Source organism: Bufo bufo, chromosome 11 (genome assembly GCF_905171765.1).
Source record: "Bufo bufo chromosome 11, aBufBuf1.1, whole genome shotgun sequence".
Taxonomy (NCBI): Eukaryota; Metazoa; Chordata; class Amphibia; order Anura; family Bufonidae; genus Bufo; species Bufo bufo.
The window spans coordinates 91,230,690-91,250,676 of NC_053399.1; the positions used below are offsets into that span (position 1 = coordinate 91,230,690).

Below are 19,987 nucleotides of genomic sequence, written 5' to 3' on the forward strand. Positions count from 1 at the left end.
GTTGATCTTGGTCTCATCTGTCCATAGGATGTTGTTCCAGAACTGTGAAGGCTTTTTTAGATGTCGTTTGGCAAACTCTAATCTAGCCTTCCTGTTTTTGAGGCTCACCAATGGTTTACATCTTGTGGTGAACCCTCTGTATTCACTCTAGTGAAGTCTTCTCTTGATTGTTGACTTTGACACACATACACCTACCTCCTAGAGAGTGTTCTTGATCTGGCCAACTGTTGTGAAGGGTGTTTTCTTCACCAGGGAAAGAATTCTTCGGTCATCTACCACAGTTGTTTTCAGTGGTCTTCCGGGTCTTTTGGTGTTGCTGAGCTCACCGGTGCGTTCCTTCTTTTTAAGAATGTTCCAAACAGTTGTTTTGGCCACGCCTAATGTTTTTGCTATCTCTCTGATGGGTTTGTTGTGTTTTTTTTCGCCTAATGATGGCTTGCTTCACTGATAGTGACAGCTCTTTGGATCTCATCTTGAGAGTTGACAGCAACAGATTCCAAATGCAAATAGCAGACTGGAAATGAACTCTGGACCTTTTATCTGCTCATTGTAATTGGAATAATGAGGGAATAACACACATCTGGCCATGGGCCAGCTGAGAAGCCAATTGTCCCATTACCTTTGGTCCCTCAACAAGTGGGAGGCACATATGCAAACTGTTGTAATTCCTGCACCGTTGACCTGATTTGGATGTAAATACCCTCAAATTAAAGCTGACAGTCTGCAGGTAAAGCACATCTTGTCTGTTTCATTTCAAATCCATTGTGGTGGTGTATAGAGCCACAAATGTTAGAATTGTGTTGATGTCCCAATATTTATGGACCTAATTGTATATGTATCCTTTCAAATTAGTAACCTCAAACGCGTTTCAGGCTAACATGCTCCTTCAGTAGTTTTGGATACAATCCTCTCCCTCTAATTCTTTATATATTCTCCTTAATTATGGGGGCGGATTTCCTTTGGTATACTGTTGTTGCAAATACCTGGACTGGCACAATATCCTTATATCCACAATTAATACAGATAAATAAAGAATAAAATATAAGCATATAAAAACAATCTTTGCTGTGGTATAGTCTGTGTCCTTTAATTCATATACACTAATACTGTTCCTTCGTTACATGCATATAGCATTTTGGTCGCTAGCTATAAAACAAAATCACATAGTTTACAAAAAAACGCATATGCGTTTTCTATGCGTTTTAAGAAAAAAACCTTTTTATTGTCTATTTTACAATCTTTTAGACCCTAAATTGAATTAAATTACCAAAAGAAAATTTGTATATAGAAAATTTGTGTTTCCTATTTCCATTTTGGTTTTATTCTTATTCTTTCTATTTCCTTGTTTCTTTTTCAGTTTTTTCCTCTCTCTTTTTTGTTATTTCAGATGAGGACGTCAAGAAGAGAAAAGGGGTGAGGGCCTCACAAGGAGAAGAGATCGAGATGCTGGTAACACAGCCTGACCTCAATGTCCTGTCTCTTAAGGGCACCCATCCCGTGTCTACAGGAATCCAAATAGCTCCATTTCTGCGTTTAGACCTCCCGGTAACAGAGTGTTAAATTCAAAAATCCTTTTTGACTCTACTCGTGACATACAAGCTACATGATTACCCCCTCGCCACTGTTTTTGACCTTCTCAAAGTCCACAAAAGTAAGTTTTGTTGGGTCCCTGTTATGATGCTATTTAAAGTCTTTCGAAATTGAGTGTTGTTCAAATCCATTTTTAATGTTCGCGACATGCTCTGCTATCCTTTTTTTTTTAAAGGTTGTTTTCTTCTCCCTATATATTGTCTTTGGCATGGACATTCTAACATATAGATCCACTGCGGCTGCCCCACAGTCGATGTTCGTGCATTGCGGTCCGCAGTTTGTGGGCCCCATCACGGCCACGGGGCGTACACGTTTGTATGCATGAGGCCTTAATTGTGAAAACTCAGGTTTCTTTGATTCAAAACCACTGAAGAAGGAGCATGTTAGCTCCGAAACGCGTTTGGTGTTACTAATTTGAAAGGATACATGTAAACAACCTCAGTGATTATCATCTCCGCTGGAAAGATATACTCAAGCCTCAAATTTACATCAGAAAGCGCAATAGACCGCGTATTGAACACAAAGTCCAGGCGGGTAAGGGTACTTTCACACTTGCGTTATTCTTTTCCGGCATAGAGTTCCGTCCTAGGGGCTCTATACTGGAAAAGAACTGATCAGGTATGTCCCCATGCATTCTGAATGGAGAGTAATCCGTTCAGTTTGCATCAGGATGTCTTCAGTTCAGTCGTTTTGACTGATCAGGCAAAAGAGAAAACCGTAGCATGCTACGGTTTTCTCTCCGGCGAAAAAAACTGAAGACTTGCCTGAATGCCGAATGCCGAACTTGCCTGAATGCTGAATTTTTTCCCATAGGAATGAATTAGCGCCGGATCCGGCATTCAGAATACCGGAATGCGGATCCGTCGTTCCGGCATGCGCAGATCGGTAAAAATGTGAAAAATGTACAAGACGGATCCGTCGGTCCGCATGACAAGCGGAGAGACGGATCCGTCCTTGAAATGCATTTGTGAGACGGATCCGCACCCGGATCCGTCTAACAAATGCTTTCAGTCAGCGGCAGATCGGCGGATCCGGCGGGCAGTTCCGCCGGATCACACTGCCGCAAGTGTGAAAGTAGCCTAAGCGGAAAGCTAAAGACCACGTGGGACGCTGAAAGAGCTTGAACAGGGCCAGGCGAGGCAAACAACGAGGCAAACGCAGGAGGAAGAGCAGACTGAGACAAACACAGTTTGGACCTTCAATGTAACAACTACTATAAAGTATCCTATTAATCAGAGTCACATGATCTATATATGAAGTATTACTATACTATAATAACTACTATAAAGTATCCTGCTAATCAAAGTCACATGATTTATATATGAATCACTATTAATTGGAGTCACGTGATCTACATGTGAATTATTATCATTAAAGAGACGGATATACACAGCTTAAATAAGAATATATGAACTATCGGTCAACTATTGAAGAAACCAAAATATAAAATATAAACATAAAAATATAAAAAAAAATATACAAAGTGTGAACAAGAAGATATCAATTTAGGATAATTTTTATTCATTTTCATATTTTACGTTTTTAATTTAACATTATGGATTATATACAGTGATTCTTAAAAGAAATCAATTTCAAAGGAGGACTCATTCATTTATTATTTTTTCATGAAATTTTTCGGTAATTTACCGTAATTCTTGACTTTCTTGAACTTTCCATGTATTCGTTTATGGTTGAACAATGGAGTCATATAACAAACATCATGATTAATATACGGATCAGGTTAGATGAATAGGAGAACGAGTGGATTTTTACATTATTTTATTTTGGTTTTATCTCATTGTATTTGTATTTTTTTATACTTATTTTGTATTGTGCACAGAATATTAAAATGTTATAATGTACAACGACTAGAATACAGACTATTTCTCATGCCATACCAGATGATAGAGTGCCTGCCATCCAAACGACTAGTTACTGTATATTTTTTTATATAAATTTGGCTTTGGGTGCGCCAAGGACAGTGCACCTTAATCCAAAAGTCTAGGAAGGTGAGCCACTGTAACAACATCCTATTTTAAATAAATTTTTAACCTCCTAAAAATATTCAGCTTTCTTATATTAAAATCAGACCTCAACCCTGTAGCAGACTCCAAGTCCATACCAATGTCAGACCCCTTAAAAGGTGTCTTCAGAAGTTTTGACCCTCCTATGGAGCTTTCTCATCAGGAGTAGTGTATATAAGAAGTTTTATTCTGCTGGGTTCTCTTACAAGTGCCCACTGCTCTGTGAATTGAGAGTTTCTCTCCTCTACTCTGTGTCACCTGTAGTGGTCTCCTGCTTGGATGCTACAGCCGTCACTCAAGGCAGAGAGAAAGGGCTGTGAAGAACCTCAATGCAGAGAGCACTTCACAGTGAAGCCCCACCGTAGGCACATGCAGGATCAGAATTTGGCAGGATTAAATTTCACATTCACACTACTCCTGAAAATAAAACCTCCCAAAGAAGGTATGTGTGCCCTGTTCTCCCCAGCCCCGACCTAGTGCTGTCAGCAGCTTAGCATGGTAGAAACTGCTTACAGACTCCATTTAAATATACAGTATTGTTTGAAATACAACAATGGTTTACAGCAATGGTCCTGGTAACTCAACCACTTACAGAAGAGATACTAAAAAAAAAGTATCTTTGCCTGAATTCCTATCACTACTGCCCCATCATTTTACACATAAGGTTGTCTTACTTGTGTCTTGCAATAGACCTCCTGTGTTTTCATCTTCATGCAGATGTTCAATCTTCTCCATATTTTCATGAGATTCTTGCAACATCTTAAAATCATCTGTGAATAGTGAACAGAAATGTGCTATAATCTATGGTCAACAATATGTCTATATGTGGACACCCAGTGGTCATGATGGGAGCTACAGCCTGTCAAGGACTTTTCTATCATGTCATGATAATGTGTTTAATTTGTAAATTGAGAGATCAGACTTCACCAGGCATGAAGTCTAGTAGGATTGATCCTGCTGCTTAAAATGATACCTGGCATGAAAATTGGCTGTAGCATTTCCCAGAAAATAGCCTTTTTTTCTTTAAAAAATTGAGGACATGAGTGCACTTAGGGGCAGGGTCTAAGCCATTGGTGTGCCTCAGCTTTCCAGTGATGGATACACCTCCTCGGTACACTGTAGCCCTCATTTCCATAAAGAATAAAATAATTTTTCTCAGGGAAACCTTAACCGATTCTCACAAGAAAGGTATCGTTCAGCAGGATCATTCTTACAAGGTAGTAGGTTTGGGTTTTATAGGTAGAGATGGCCTTGCGGTACGCCCGGTGGTCGTTTCGCGGCGAACTTTGCTCATTCGCGATTCTCCAAACATGCGAACATATGGCGATATTTGCACGAGCCATATTTTTTTGCATAGCGCCGAACTTTGACCCATGACACATCCATCAGGTGGGACAGGACAGCCAATAGAGACGTTTCAGCACATGGAAACACCCCCTACCCTTTAAATAAACCTGATCTGGCCACCATTTTACATTCAGTCTTTTGCCAGTGTAGGGAGAGGTTGCTGTGTGGAGCAGGGACAGGCTGTTAGGGACACCAAACGCTAGCTAATAGGGCCACAAAAGTCCTTTTAAGGACTATTATAGGTGTGCTATCGATAGGTGTGACATATTGAGGGGTGTGATATACTTATAATATACTTTCTAACATAGAAAGTATATAATAGTGCAATTGTATTGTGCAGCATTTGTGTGCGGTTCTGCTGAGATACCGCAGCTATACAGAGGGACAAACGCTATTGGAACAAATCATTTTAATGGGTGTGATATACCAGTTGCCCCCCCAAAAAAAATGATTGAGGCAGGGGTGTGATATACCTATAATATACTTTCTATATAGTGCATTTGGTATTGTGCAGCAGTTGTGTGCGATTCTGCTGCGATACCGCAGCTATACAGAAGGACAAATGCTATTGGAATAAGTAATTGCAACTTGTGTGATATACCAGTTGCCCCCCCAAAAAACTGATTGAGGCAGGGGTGAGATATACCTATAATATACTTTCTGTATAGTGCATTTGTATTGTGCAGCAGTTGTGTGCGGTTCTGCTGCGATACCGCAGTTATATAGAGGGACAAATGCGATTGGAACAACTAATTGCAACTGGTGTGATATACTGATATCCAATGACCGTCTAATCTACCTCCAGCTACATAATCACTTGATCTTTTCTGTCCGGTGAATGCCTAATGTTTGGGGCCTGTAGTTCACTGGCCTGCAGTAAAATTGATATCCATTGACCGTCTAATATACCTCCAGCCACATAATTACTTGATCTTTTCTGTTCGGTGAATGCATAATTTTTGGGGCCTGTAATCTAACTGGCCAACAGTAAAATTTTTATCCGGTGACCGCCTAATATACCTCCTGCCACATTATCAATTGTTCTTTTCTGTACGGTGAATGAATAATTTTTGGGGCCTGTAGTCCACTGGCCTGCAGTAAAATTTATATCCATTGATCGTCTAATATACAGATGTAGCAGGGATAACACACACACTCCTAACTCCAATTTCTTAGCTCATCGCGTTATCTTGAAACAAAAGCCATTGAAAAGCAATTGCTTAACGCATTTAGTTGCATTTAGTTTAGATAACATGTCTCATAAAGCATGTGTGTTAACCCTGCTACATCCGTACCTCCAGCCACATAATTACTTGATCATTTATGTACGGTGAATGCCTAATGTTTGGGGCCTGTAGTCCACTGGCCTGCAGTAAAATTGATATCCAATGACCGTCTAATATACCTCCAGCTACATAATCACTTGCTCTTTTCTGTCCGGTGAATGCCTAATGTTTGGGGCCTGTACTCCAGTGGCCTGCAGTAAAATTTGTATCCATTGACCGCATAATAAACCTCCAGCCACATAATCAGAATTTCTTTTGTCAGGTGAATGCCTAATTTTTAAGGCCCGTACTCCCGTGGCCTAAAATAAAAAATTTCTAGGCTCCAGCAGGGCACATTTCTGAGAATTTCCTTTTAAGATGCATAAAAATGGTCCCTGATTAAGATATATATTTTTTGTGGGAATTTTTGTCATTGATCCCCCGCCATATTTTTTTACATTGTGAAGAACTTTGACCCATGACACATCCATCAGGTGGTACAGGACAGCCAATTGAGACATTTCAGCACATGGACACACCCCATACCTTATAAATAAACCTGATCTGGCAGCCATTTTACATTCAGTGTTTTGCCAGTGTAGGGAGAGGTTGCTTTGTGGAGCAGGGACAGGCTGTTAGGGACACCAAACGCTAGCTAATAGGGCCACAAAAGTCCTTTTAAGGACTGGTATAGGTGTGCTATCGATAGGTGTGATACACAGAGGGGTGCGATATACTTATAATATACTTTTATAATGAGTCCAAAACACATAGATCTATATAGTGATCACCTGGAAGTCAGGGAGTTAGGGGCTAGGGGCTTACTAGGGCCATTTTTATATAGGGTGAGGTTCCGGACGGGGTCGTTCTTATCAGGGTGGATGGTCTGTGGTTAGGCTATCAGGACCAGAATAGCACCCCTCTGTAGGGCAATATCAGGGACAGTTCTTTGCCCACCCTGTCCTTCAATACCACATCATCATCTAGCCCAGGGATAGATGGTTTTTGCTTTCCCTCTGGGATTCATCGATGTGCACTGGAACCCCCCGGATTGTGGTAGGACATATGGTTTCTGATTCGGTGCCGCCGAGCACTTGTTATTGCTGACCACATCTATGCTTTTTGCTTAACTTTAATAATTTAATTTATTTTAATTTTGAGGGATATCTTTTCCATTCACACGTTCGCAAAATGGGTCCGCATCCGTTCCGCATTCATTTTCATTGGGTCCGGAATGTGCATTTGCGGATCCACATCTGCACTTGCGGATCCACACTTCCGCATCTGTGCTTCGGTTTCCACCAAAAAATAGAACATGTCCTTTTCTTGTCCACAATTGCAGACAAGATTAGGCATTTTCTATTCTAGTGCCGGCGATGTGCGGTCCCCAAATTGCGGAATGCACATTGCCGGTGTCCGTGTTTTGCGGATCCTCAAAACACTTACGGACGTGTGAATGGACCCTTATAGTAACATTATTAATGGTTACGTTTTATCTTTATGTATATTCTAGTGGATTGCCTTCCTTGTACAATGTTATAATATACTTTCTATGTTAGACAGTATATTATAGTGCATTTGTATTGTGCGGCAGTTGTGTGCGGTTCTGCTGCGATACTGCAGGTATATAGAGGGACAAGCGTTATTGGAACAAATCATTTATACTGGTGTCATATACCAGTCGCCCCCCAAAAAAACTGATTGAAGCAGGGTGTTATATACCAATATACTTTCTTTATAGTGCATTTGGGTACTGTATAGTGCATTTGCGCGTATGCGAAAATTATATTGCCGATATTTTGCATTTAAAAAAATAAGAAATGGAGATCGCAAATTCGAATAATATATCTGGTATCTCACTGTCCATGTTGTGGGACCATTTGTGCACTTCTAGTAATTATTTCTTGACTGCAAATATGAGCTGAAGGTTTTTCAGGTTCGCCTGCCATTAAAATTAATGGGACCCGCCGGGAACTTGCGGTTCGCAAACATTTGATCGCGTTCGCGAACCGTCCTGGCAGATGTTCGTCCATCACTAGTTATCATTAAAAATAGTGAGATTTTTTTTTAGTGAGTCTTTCAGAGTTAGAGGCACTATAGGTAGGGACTCTCCATGGTAACGAAGACATGAGAGTCATAAAAGGGTAAATCATTGCAAATGTTTTTGTTTTTTGAACCAGACAATTCCTTTAAGTTTTTCCAAAAATATTCATATATTTGGAGATTTGTAGAAGAATATATTCTACACTATCTACTGGTTTGCTCTGTACATGGCTTCTCGTCATTACTGCACCATTATCTTGCTCATAATATTGTTTTACACGCCTCTTGGATGGGAACTGTTGAATATTAGTCATCCTCACAGTCATCAGTCTCAATGTTCTTCCACCTCCTGTGTTCTCATCTCTTCCTCAATGGGTTGTCAGTGTAATACAGGACAGGGCAGGTCCTCCAGAGCAAGAGGCACTCATTGTAACCATTCTGCACTCTGGTCAAGAGAATAGGTTCCTGAACAGAAGACCTCTTCTGTCAAGAATTCTGGATACATGAAAACGGGTTTTTCAAACAAGAGAACCCCTTTAATCACTAAGACAACAAAAGAGATTCCAAAGTTCTGCTTATTGAGCATTCACTGGTGTTCCGATGTATCATGTATCATGACCGAGAGACCTTAAGCTACTTTAGAAAAATTTATATATTGGTTGTTTTGAGGAGAATATATTCTATCCTATCAATGATTTTTACATGGCTTCCAACTACTGCCCCATCATCCTGCATCGGCATTTCATCTTACCTGTTTCCTGAACAGGAACGGTCAAATTTTCTTCATGCTCCGTTTCGTTCACATTATTTCCATCCTGCTCACCTGTGAATAACAGTAAAATTCAAAAATCCATAGTTTCCACTAGAGATGGGACGGGGGATTCGTCGAATCCACGAATCCCTCGAATCTTGCTGGATTCGTGGGATTCGTGGACTCTAATCCCGACGTCATTTGCCTGAAACGAATCCGGTGGGAGAGACTGGGAGGCGGAGCTGGGGGCCGGTGCGTTCACTGTGCTCCGGCCCCTCCGCTCCAGTAGTTATAAAATGTGTAATTGTGATTAATAATTATGCTGCCCCCTCTGTCTGTAGTATTACATGATTCAATAAATCTTACTTACAGGGCTACTGCTATCGTAACAGGCCGGCCGGGCAGACGAGAGGCAGCGTCACTGACTGACGTCACCTGCCTGAGCCGTCTGCTTTTTTATGAATGAAGCAGGCGGCTCAGGCAGGTGACGTCAGTCAGTGACGCTGCCTCTCGTCTGCCCGGCCGGACTGTTACGATAGCAGTAGCCCTGTAAGTAAGATTTATTGAATCATGTAATACTACAGACAGAGGGGGCAGCATGATTATTAATCACAATTACACATTTTATAACTACTGGAGCGGCAAAGGGGGGGGGGGGTCTGTGGATGACACTGTTAAGGGGTGGGGGGTGGGTCTGTGGATGGCACTGTTATAGGGTGGGGGGGTGGGTCTGTGGATGGCACTGTTATGGGGTGGGGGGGGTCTGTGGATGGCACTGTTATAGAGTGGGGGGGTCTGTGGATGGCACTGTTATAGGGTGGGGGGGGGTCTGTGGATGGCACTGTTATAGGGTGGGGGGGGTCTGTGGATGGCACTGTTATAGGGTGGGGGGTCTGTGGATGGCACTGTTATAGGGTGGGGGGGTCTGTGGATGGCACTGTTATATGGTGGGGGGGTCTGTGGATGGCACTGTTATAGGGTGGGGGGGTCTGTGGATGGCACTGTTATAGGGTGGGGGGGTGGGTCTGTGGATGGCACTGTTATGGGGTGGGGGGGTCTGTGGATGGCACTGTTATAGAGTGGGGGGGTCTGTGGATGGCACTGTTATAGGGTGGGGGGGTCTGTGGATGGCACTGTTATAGGGTGGGGGGGGTCTGTGGATGGCACTGTTATAGGGTGGGGGGGGTCTGTGGATGGCACTGTTATAGGGTGGGGGGGGGGTCTGTGGATGGCACTGTTATAGGGTGGGGGGTCTGTGGATGGCACTGTTATAGGGTGGGGGGGTCTGTGGATGGCACTGTTATAGGGTGGGGGGGGGGGTCTGTGGATGGCACTGTTATAGGATGGGGGGGGTCTGTGGATGGCACTGTTATGGGGTGGGGGGGTCTGTGGATGGCACTGTTATGGGGTGGGGGGGTCTGTGGATGGCACTGTTATGGGGTGGGGGGTCTGTGGATGGCACTGTTATGGGGTGGGGGGGTCTGTGGATGGCACTGTTATGGGGTGGGGGGGTCTGTGGATGGAACTGTTATGGGGTGGGGGGATCTGTGAATGCCAGGGGGAGAGGTGAGAGGCACTATGATACTACTGGCACATTGGGGGGAGGCACTATGATACGGGCACATTATGGGGGGAGATGGCACTATGATACGGGCACATTATGGGGGGAGATGGCCCTATGATACGGGCACATTATGGGGGGGAGGTGGCACTATGATACGGGCACATTATGGGGGAGATGGCACTATGATACGGGCACATTGGGGGGGAGATTGCACTATGATACAGGCACATTATGGGGGGAGGTGGCACTATGATACGGGCACATTGGGGGGGAGATGGCACTATGATACCGGCACATGGGGGGGGGGGGAGAGGCACTCCGCACTTGATACTGGCACATGATTAGGGGGGCATCTATGGGGACACTTACTGGCACATTATTGGGTGGCACTGTGGGGCCACTTCTTATTGGCACATTATTGGGGGCACTATGGGGGCATCTACTGAGGCCACAAAGAAGGGGTATTTTATATGGGGGCTCTGTGTGGTACTAGTATTATCAGGGGTATTATCTGTTTCTGCAGTATAGTATTGGGGAGCACAGCGGAACAGTATTGGGGGTGTTAGGATGATTTGTCCAGAAGATGGGAGGATGATGGAAAAGTAGTAAACTAAGATTTTTTTTTGTCAAACTGCAGAGACGAAAAATGGCTGAAAAATGGTGTCTGGTCTGAAGGTCTGAAAGGAGAAGATGAGGAAAGAGAACATCTACAAGAGACGTCACTGGATGTAAGAGGTATGTGGCTGTATTACCCTGTATGTTCTGTAGTGATAGGAGCAGGGGTCATCGCGGTCATATAGGGTGCGACCGTGACTGGGAGGTGGAGGTTCAGACAAACTGACGCGGTCTGACTTTGTTTCTTACACCGTGCGTTCACACAATTATGTACAGGATTCGTAGGATTCGAGATTCGAAAGATTCGAGAACCTTTTCGGATTCGGATTCGAAAAAAATTGGATTCGTCCCACCTCTAGTTTCCACAATTCCAAAAATATTTTGTCCAATTTTCTCAATGAGGTGATGGTTTAAATTTGTAGTTTACTGCAGCGATATTTTAATTGTCCTCTTTTAACCACAAAGCCTATAGTATAGTATAGTAAAGACATCTAAAGCTATACTCAAAAAAACACTACTGCGTTATAAATATAAGATCAAACTATAATGACTTTGAGTTCCCAAAAATAAATCATCACTAACATCATAAATATAATGACCCCCATACAGAAAGTACTGATCTTATCAGTGGTGGTTGGCATTTCCCTTCATGTGTAATGTTTTATTTCTATATTGTCACCGAAGGACCTCATGGTCCTCCAGAAACATCCAAAACCAAAACTAATACTGTGGAATCTTGCGTACACTCCACTTTTCTTAGAAGGATGCCCTGATGGTAAACTGGCCAGTGCTGAGACCGTTGCAGTCATCTTTAGCATGTGGGATCATCTGTCAGCAAGCGTTCAGTTCTCCTACAGTGCCACCACAGGACTAATTAAGTATTACACGGTACGATTCACAAACAGCCTATTGATTTCATAATTCATTAATGTGTAAAGTCATCTTAAGTAAGAGACACTTTTTGGAGCTACTCTCTACTCTATGTGTGGGACATCAAGGGGAAATCCTCTCACTATTACCCAGAATTCTCTAGATACTCTAGTAGGCCTTTAAAAATAAAACATTTTTTAAACAGGCCATATCTTTGAGCCCTTTCAGAAATATTCATATTGGACATTTTTACAAGAGAATATTTTATACCATATTCTAGTTTGACCTTTATATGGCTTCCTGTAACTACTGCCCTATCATCTTACTCGTACTGCTGTTTTACCTGATTCTTCAACAGGAATTGTCAAGTGTTCTTCATTTTCAGGTTCATTGTTCTCATGTTCCTCCACCTCAGTCTGATCACCTATGAATAACAGTAAATTGCAAGAATCCATGGTCTCCAATATTTCTGGGAAATGTGGGGGTTCACTAGTTACTGTTTTGTGGCAACTAGCTAATAAAGATTAGTATTAGTATAAGATGTGCTGGGACTGGAAGTGATGACTGGGTGATGACTGCCCTCGGGTACAATATGTAAAATACATAATACAAAAATAAAAAGGTATCACTGGCTGCTGAGGTATGGATTGTCTAAGGAATTATTCAGAGGGGGCGTTGTCAAATGTTTACTCTCGGGCACATTAGACTCTAATTACAGGCAGCAAACAAAAAAATATGTTCAAGCCCCCTCCTCCTGGACAGAATACAACAAGGTTACTTGGCAATGACCAGTATCCAATTACAGCTTACATCCCCCTATAAAATACAGTGAACAATCTAAAACGGACAACCCTCATTGGGAAGACCATGCCTACATATATTGGAAATGTTTAGAAAAATGTATTCTAGAAATCTAGTAGTTTGATCTTTACATGGCTTCTTTTATTAACTGCCTCATCATATTTGTTGTCTTACGTGATTCTTCAACCAAAATTGTCAAATGTTCTTCATTCTCATGGCCTCCATTCTCATGTTCTTCAGTTTCATGTCCTTCATGGTCATTTCTTTCATCCTCATGTCCTTCATTCTCATGTACTTCCACTATGTGAACTCGTATCTCACCATCCAGGTCACCTGTGAATAACCATAAATTTCTGCAGTACTGGCAAAATATTCTGTGGACAGATGAAACCAAAGTTGAGTTGTTTGGAAGAAACACACAACACTATGTGTGGAGAAAAAGAGGAACAGCACACCAACATCAAAACCTCATCCCAACGGTGAAGTATGGTGGTGGGGGCATCATGGTTTGCGGCTCCTTTGCTGCGTCAGGGCGGATTGCAATCATCGAAGGAAAAATTAATTCCCAAGCTTATCAAGACATTTTGCAGGAGAACTTAAGGCCATCTGTCCACCAGCTGAAGCTCAACAGAAGATGGGTGTTGCAACAGGACAACGACCCAAAGCATAGAAGTAAATCAACAACAGAATGGCTTAAACAGAAGAAAATACGCCTTCTGGAGTGGCCCAGTCAGAGTCCTGACCTCAACCCGATTGAGATGCTGTGGCATGACCTCAAGAAAGCGATTCACACCAGACATCCCAAGAATATTGCTGAACTGAAACAGTTCTGTAAAGAGGAATGGTCAAGAATTACTCCTGACCGTTGTGCGCGTCTGATCTGCAACTACAGGAAACGTTTGGTTGAAGTTATTGCTGCCAAAGGAGGTTCAACCAGTTATTAAATCCAAGGGTTCACATACTTTTTCCGCCTGCACTGCGAATGTTTACATGGTGTGTTCAATAAAAACATGGTAACATTTAACTCTTTGTGTGTTATTAGTTTAAGCAGACTGTGATTGTCTATTGTTGTGACTTAGATGAAGATCAGATCACATCTTATGACTAATTTGTGCAGAAATCCATATCATTCCAAAGGGCTCACATACTTGTTCTTGCAACTGTATATAAACTTTTTACGTGTTTTATAGGAAGTCAGGACCTATCTTCCTTTTTTGGGACTGCAGCTAAAGATCTAGCACAAGTGAATAACACCATTCTCTTTGTTTTAAAGTATAGTTGCCAATATTTCTGCATAATTTTTATTTTTTGAGTAAATCAGGGGCAGACTGGGAACTTAAAGTGGCACTGAAAAAAAATCAAAAAGTGGCCCCCATGTTGTTGCCGGATCCAAATTGACAGAAGCTGGTAAAACACAAGTAGGCAGGGACAACAGAAGTAGGCATGGCCAGCAATACTATAGTGCAGAAAAAAAATACCACCTCAGCAAAGCCAAATACCAAAGTGCCCTTTTCAAAGTATTTAACTCTTTATTTCTCTCAATATTTCTTCATAACTAAGACCCTTATCAGTTTAGTCGCTCTCCTCTGTACTTTTTCCAGCTCCAGGGCATCCTTTCTATGTACTGGTGCCCAGAACTGAACTGCATATTCCAGATGAGGCCGCACCAACGCTTTGTAAAGTGGTAATATTACATCCCTGCCCCGCCAGTCCATGCCTGGTTTAATGCAGGACAATATCCTGGTGGCCTTAGAAGCAGCTGACTGACATTGTATGCTGCAATTAAATATATGATCTACAAGGACACCCAAATCCTTCTCTAGTGACTCTCCCAGTGTTAAATCACCTAGGACATAGGAAGCACAGAGATTATTACTACCAAGATGCAGAACTTTACATTTGTTCACATTGAACCTCATTTGCCAAGTTGATGCCCAATCACTCAGAGTGTCCCAGTCAGCCTGTAGTTTATGGACATCATCCATAGACTGCACAGTACTACACAGCTTAGTGTCATCTACAAAAATAGAAATTGTGCTATTAATCCCGTCCTCGATATCATTAATAAATAAATTAAATAATAAAAGGGCCCAGCGCTGCTGAACCTTGGGGTCACCACTTATAACCTTGGACCATTCTGAATAGGAATTTATTGACCATAACTCTCTGGACACGGTCCTTCAGCCAGTGTTCAATCCAATTACAAACTATACTTTACAAGCCTATACCTTACTTTACTTATTAAGCGTCTATGAGGGACAGTATCAAAAGCCTTTGCAAAATCCAGAAACACTACATCCACAGCCGCCCCTGTGTCCAGGCTACTACTCACCTCACTACATCCACAGCCGCCCCTCTGTCCAGGCTACTACTCACCTCACTACATCCACAGCCGCCCCTCTGTCCAGGCTTCTACGCACCTCCTCATAAAAACAAATCAGGTTAGGCTGACAACTTCTGTCCTTGGCAAACCCATGTTAGTTATCACTTATAATAATATTTACAGTCACATACTCCTGTATATAGTCCCTTAAGAGTCCTTCAAACATTTTTCCCATAACTGGTCCAGTAGAGGACCTAGATCATTTTTTGAATACGGGCACCACATTTGCCTTGCGCCAATCACTTGGCACTGTACCAGTACCTAGCAAATCTTTAAAAATTATAAACAGGGGCACAGCAATGACTGAACAGAGCTCTTTAAGCACTCTTGGGTGTAATCCATCTGGACCCGGAGCCTTGATAACATTTACCCTATTTAACTTATCTTGGACCATATCTACAGTTAGCCAATTGAGTATATCACTGGATGTACTAACAGCCTCAGCGCCACAGATATCAGCTCCTTTCTCTTCCTTTGCATATAAAAACATATAGTAACTCAGCCTTTTACTTATCTTCAGTGACTACCCCCCCCCCCCCTTTACCCTTATTTAGGGGACCTACCTACTCAGACCTTGGTTTTTTATCATTTATATATTGAAATAATTTTTTGGGATTTGTTTTGCTCTCTTTTGCCACGTATTGCCCTTTTTTTATCTTTCTTTTTTCTTTTTTTTTTAACAAAAAATTCTTACAAAATCTTTACAGTCATTCGATTATGATTTACATTGTAAACAGTATACATACCATTTGCATTTCCCTTCCGTCCCACCCTTTACCCACTGTCTGCTCCCCCCCGGAAGAGGAAAAAAAGCGAAAGGAGTACCCTTTCTCCTCTCTCTCCTTCCTCTCTACTCCCTCCCCCCTCCCCAGGCCTCCAGGCCACTATTCTTAATGACCAACGTCTCTAAGAGCAACAACTATTTTAACCATTTCTGCCATATTCTGGCGAATCTAGATTTTTTCTTAGTGTATTGCCCTTTATACAATAGCTTTAAAAAGGGCAATAAATTAGATTACCTTCTGCATCTACCATATTGCTACACAATTTCTACATGATTTCTAATATTCTATTCATCAACAATTTGGATCATTAATTTAGTGGGCAACCAGCAGTGTCAATAACAAACTAGCTCACGTAGACACCACAGAGCGCAGCTAGGTCCAGTTGCACATGTGCACTGTTTCAGCTATTGGCCAGAGCGCTCCTATCTCAGTGAGAACGTCAGTGGAGTATCATATCCTCAAGAATGCCATGTCTGGAGTGATAAGTCGTCCATGTATTTTATGTGATGACCATAATATGGTCCTCTATTTGTTGCCACTGGCATGGATGATTTGTTTTGAAGTGCTCATGAAGGATACCAATGCTAATCCTACCTCAACTTCAGGGGTAGACTGGCCATAAAGGAAAAACTTCCTGGTGGACTCCTAACTTAGGAGTCCTAAGCCTTCCTCACAGCAGCCTGCCAGGTAAGTAATGATTTAACACTCCTTTCCTGAATCCAACTGTGTTGCCATCCTGAGGCAACTGAAGTAGAAGGACAGAACATGGCAGCTGGCACTGGTTCCTCCAATTTGTGTGGGAAGTCTTCTGTCAATTTGGACCCAACTACAAAATTGGGCCACTTTTATATATTTTTCTCCAGGGCTATTTTAAATCCCCAGTCCACCTCTGATTATCTTGCTAAAATTTAGTCTTACTTGTGTCCATGGGAGGTGTTATGAAAAGTTCCTCATTCTCGTCTTCATCAGTTTTATGTTCCTCCATTTCTATTAGCATCTGTTGATCTTGGTCGTCTGTAACGTCTGTAAATAGCAGCAGATTTAGATCATTCATAACGGTCAATTTTTAGGAAAAATTCCAGCTGCACATTAGACTATATTAGACTATATTGTAGACTATGGTTGGTACTTGTAGTTTACTGCAACATTAACCCTTTCACCCCCTGGAGTTGTTATTTTTATTTGCGTTTTCGTTTTGCGCTCCCTGCCTTCCCAGAGCCACAACCTTTATGTATCTGTTCACATAGCCACATGAGGGCTTGATTTCTGCAGGACAAGTTGTACTTTCCAACGCCACCATGAAATTGCAAAAAAGAAAAAGCAATTCCACCACAGTTTTACGGGTTTTTAATTTACGATGTTTGATGTACGATAAAACTGACCGGTTACTTTTATTCTACAGTCCAGTATGAATCTGACGATACCTTATATGTATAGTTTATCTTGCGTTTTGATTAAGAATGGGGGAAAAAAGTGGGGGAAAAATCAGTTTTTTTTTTTTGTCGCCATATTTTGACCCCTAAAACGTTTTTTGTAATTATGTGTACGGAGCTGTGTGGGGGCTCATTTTTTGTGGGGCAATCTGAACTTTTCATTGATACCATTCTGGGGTGTGTATGACTTTTTGATCACTTTTTATTTAATTTTTTGAAGAAAATGAAGCGACCAAAAACTGCGAACCAACCATTTGGATGCTTTTTTCCATTTTGCTGTTTGCTGTATGTGGAATATATTTTTATACTATGGGCGTTTTCGCACATCGCGACGCCCATGATGTGTATTTATTTTATTTTTTATAGTTCTTTTATTTTGGGAAAAGGTGGATGATTTGAATTTTTATGTTATTTTTTATTTTTTTTATTTTTAAAAACTTTTTATTTTGACACTTTTTTATAGTTTCCTTAGGGCACTATAACATGCAATATTTATATTGCTATTCTCATAGACTCCAATGCACTATTATTGGAGTCTATGAAAAAAATTGCTAGCTTCCTATGGAGCCCTATTACAGGCAACGGCTCCATAGGAAATACTATGCAGCAGCCTCCTGTCATTCACATTCCAATTACATCTTACATCCCCCTATAAAATACAGTGAAAAATCTACAATGGACAACCCTCATGAGGAAGACCATGCCTACATATATTGGAAATGTTTAGAAAAATGTATTCTATAAAACTACAGTAGTAGTTTGACCTATACATGGCTTCTTTTATTAACTGCCTCATGATATTTGTTGTCTTACGTGATTCTTCAACCAAAATTGGCAAATATTCTTCATTCTCATGGCCTCCAATCTCATGTTCTTCAGTTTCATGTTCTTCACGGTCATTTCTTTCATCCTCATGTCCTTCATTCTCATGTACTTCCACTATGTGTACTCGTATCTCACCATCCAGGTCACCTGTGAATAACCATAAATTTCTGTAGTCTATAGTTGCCAATAGTATATATATATATATATATATATATATTTTGGTCCGTGCTGAAAAAAAACTTTGATAGAAGCTTGCACAAAAACTACTGATTTTTTCAGGTGGATGTTCCACTTGATCTTCTTTCTTCAACTCCTCAGACTCTGAACCGACCAGCAACGAGCATATTAATCATTCCTCCCCAGTATATAAATCAGCCGGCAGCAAATGTTAGCGTATGTTCCTTTAAAGGAAATCAACATAGAGCAGGCCCGTAAATAAAATCATTCTGTAATGAGGGGCCGGTGACGCGTGATTCATTCGCAGCACCGCCAGCACCCTGCGCATGGAGAGGGTTTATTGTTTAAGCCACAATTATTTCGGGTATGGGGAATGTTTTTATCTTCAAATTACCAGTACGGCGATGGGCGCAAAATTCGTACCAAACCTTTTTTAATATTCCTTATGTGTTCCCCTACTCTCACTTTCACTTTTCTGAGTGTTCTGCCCATGTATTGAAGTTTGCAGGGACAATTATTTCTGGTATGGGGAATGTTTTTATCTCCAAATTACCGGTTCGGCCATGGGCGCGAAATTCACGCCAAATTTCGCAAATTTGTTTATGGTGTACTGGGAGCAGTGCCAGTACCTAGAGAATCTTTAAAAATTATAAACAGGGGCACAGCAATGACTGAACAGAGCTCTTTAAGCACTCTTGGATATAATTGATTTGGACTCAGAGCCTTGTTCACATTTACCCTATTTAGCTTCTCTTGGACCATATCTACAGTAAGCCAATTCAGTATATTACTGGATGTACTAACAACCCCGGCGCCACAAATATCAGCTGCTTCGCTTCTTTTGCATATACAGAGATAAAAAAACATGTAGTAACTCTGCCTTTTCCTTATCTTCAGTGACTACCCCCCCCCCCATCTTTTACCATTATTTAGGGGACCTACCTACTCAGACCTTGGGTTTTTAGCATTTATATATTTAAAGAATTTTTGGGGATTTCTTTTGCTCTCTTTTGCCCCCTGCTGTTCGTTTTGTATTTTTGCAAATTTTATCTCCTTTTTATAGATTTTATTAAGCCCTTTGTAAACTTCAAAGGCTACATCTGACCCCTCAGATTTGTATTTTTTAAATGCCCTTTTTTGTCATGTATTGTAGCTGTAAAAAGAGCAATACATTAGATTACCTTCTGCATCTAACATATTGCTACACAATTTCTACATGATTTCTAATATTCTATTCATCGACAATTTGGATCATTAATTTAATGTGCAACCAGCAGTGTCAATATCAAACTAGCTCACGTAAACACCACAGAGCGCAGCTAGGTCCATTTGCACATGTGCACTGTTTCGGCTATTGGCCAGAGCGCTCCTATCTCAGTGAGAACGTCAGTGGATTATCATATCCTCAAGAATGCCATGTCTGGAGTGATAAGTCATCCATGTACTTTATGTGACGACCATAATATGGGCAGAGGTGTATTACTGCCTAGGTGGGGCATTCAAGATCTTGCTAT

General features: G+C 41.5%; 1 protein-coding gene across 2 annotated transcripts in view; it reads right to left on the reverse strand.

The window, feature by feature from the left end:
• The window catches only part of LOC120982225, a 60,711-nt gene that overhangs the window by 5,941 nt on the left and 34,783 nt on the right, over window positions 1–19,987 (reverse strand). For both annotated transcript variants that reach the window (XM_040412234.1, XM_040412235.1), the window contains 5 exons: window positions 16,957–17,052; window positions 13,045–13,203; window positions 12,413–12,493; window positions 9,021–9,092; window positions 4,289–4,384 (listed from right to left, as the gene is read on the reverse strand). In XM_040412234.1, the coding sequence (XP_040268168.1) occupies window positions 4,289–4,384; window positions 9,021–9,092; window positions 12,413–12,493; window positions 13,045–13,203; window positions 16,957–17,052 (504 nt within the window). The remainder of the gene's footprint in view (window positions 1–4,288; window positions 4,385–9,020; window positions 9,093–12,412; window positions 12,494–13,044; window positions 13,204–16,956; window positions 17,053–19,987) is intronic.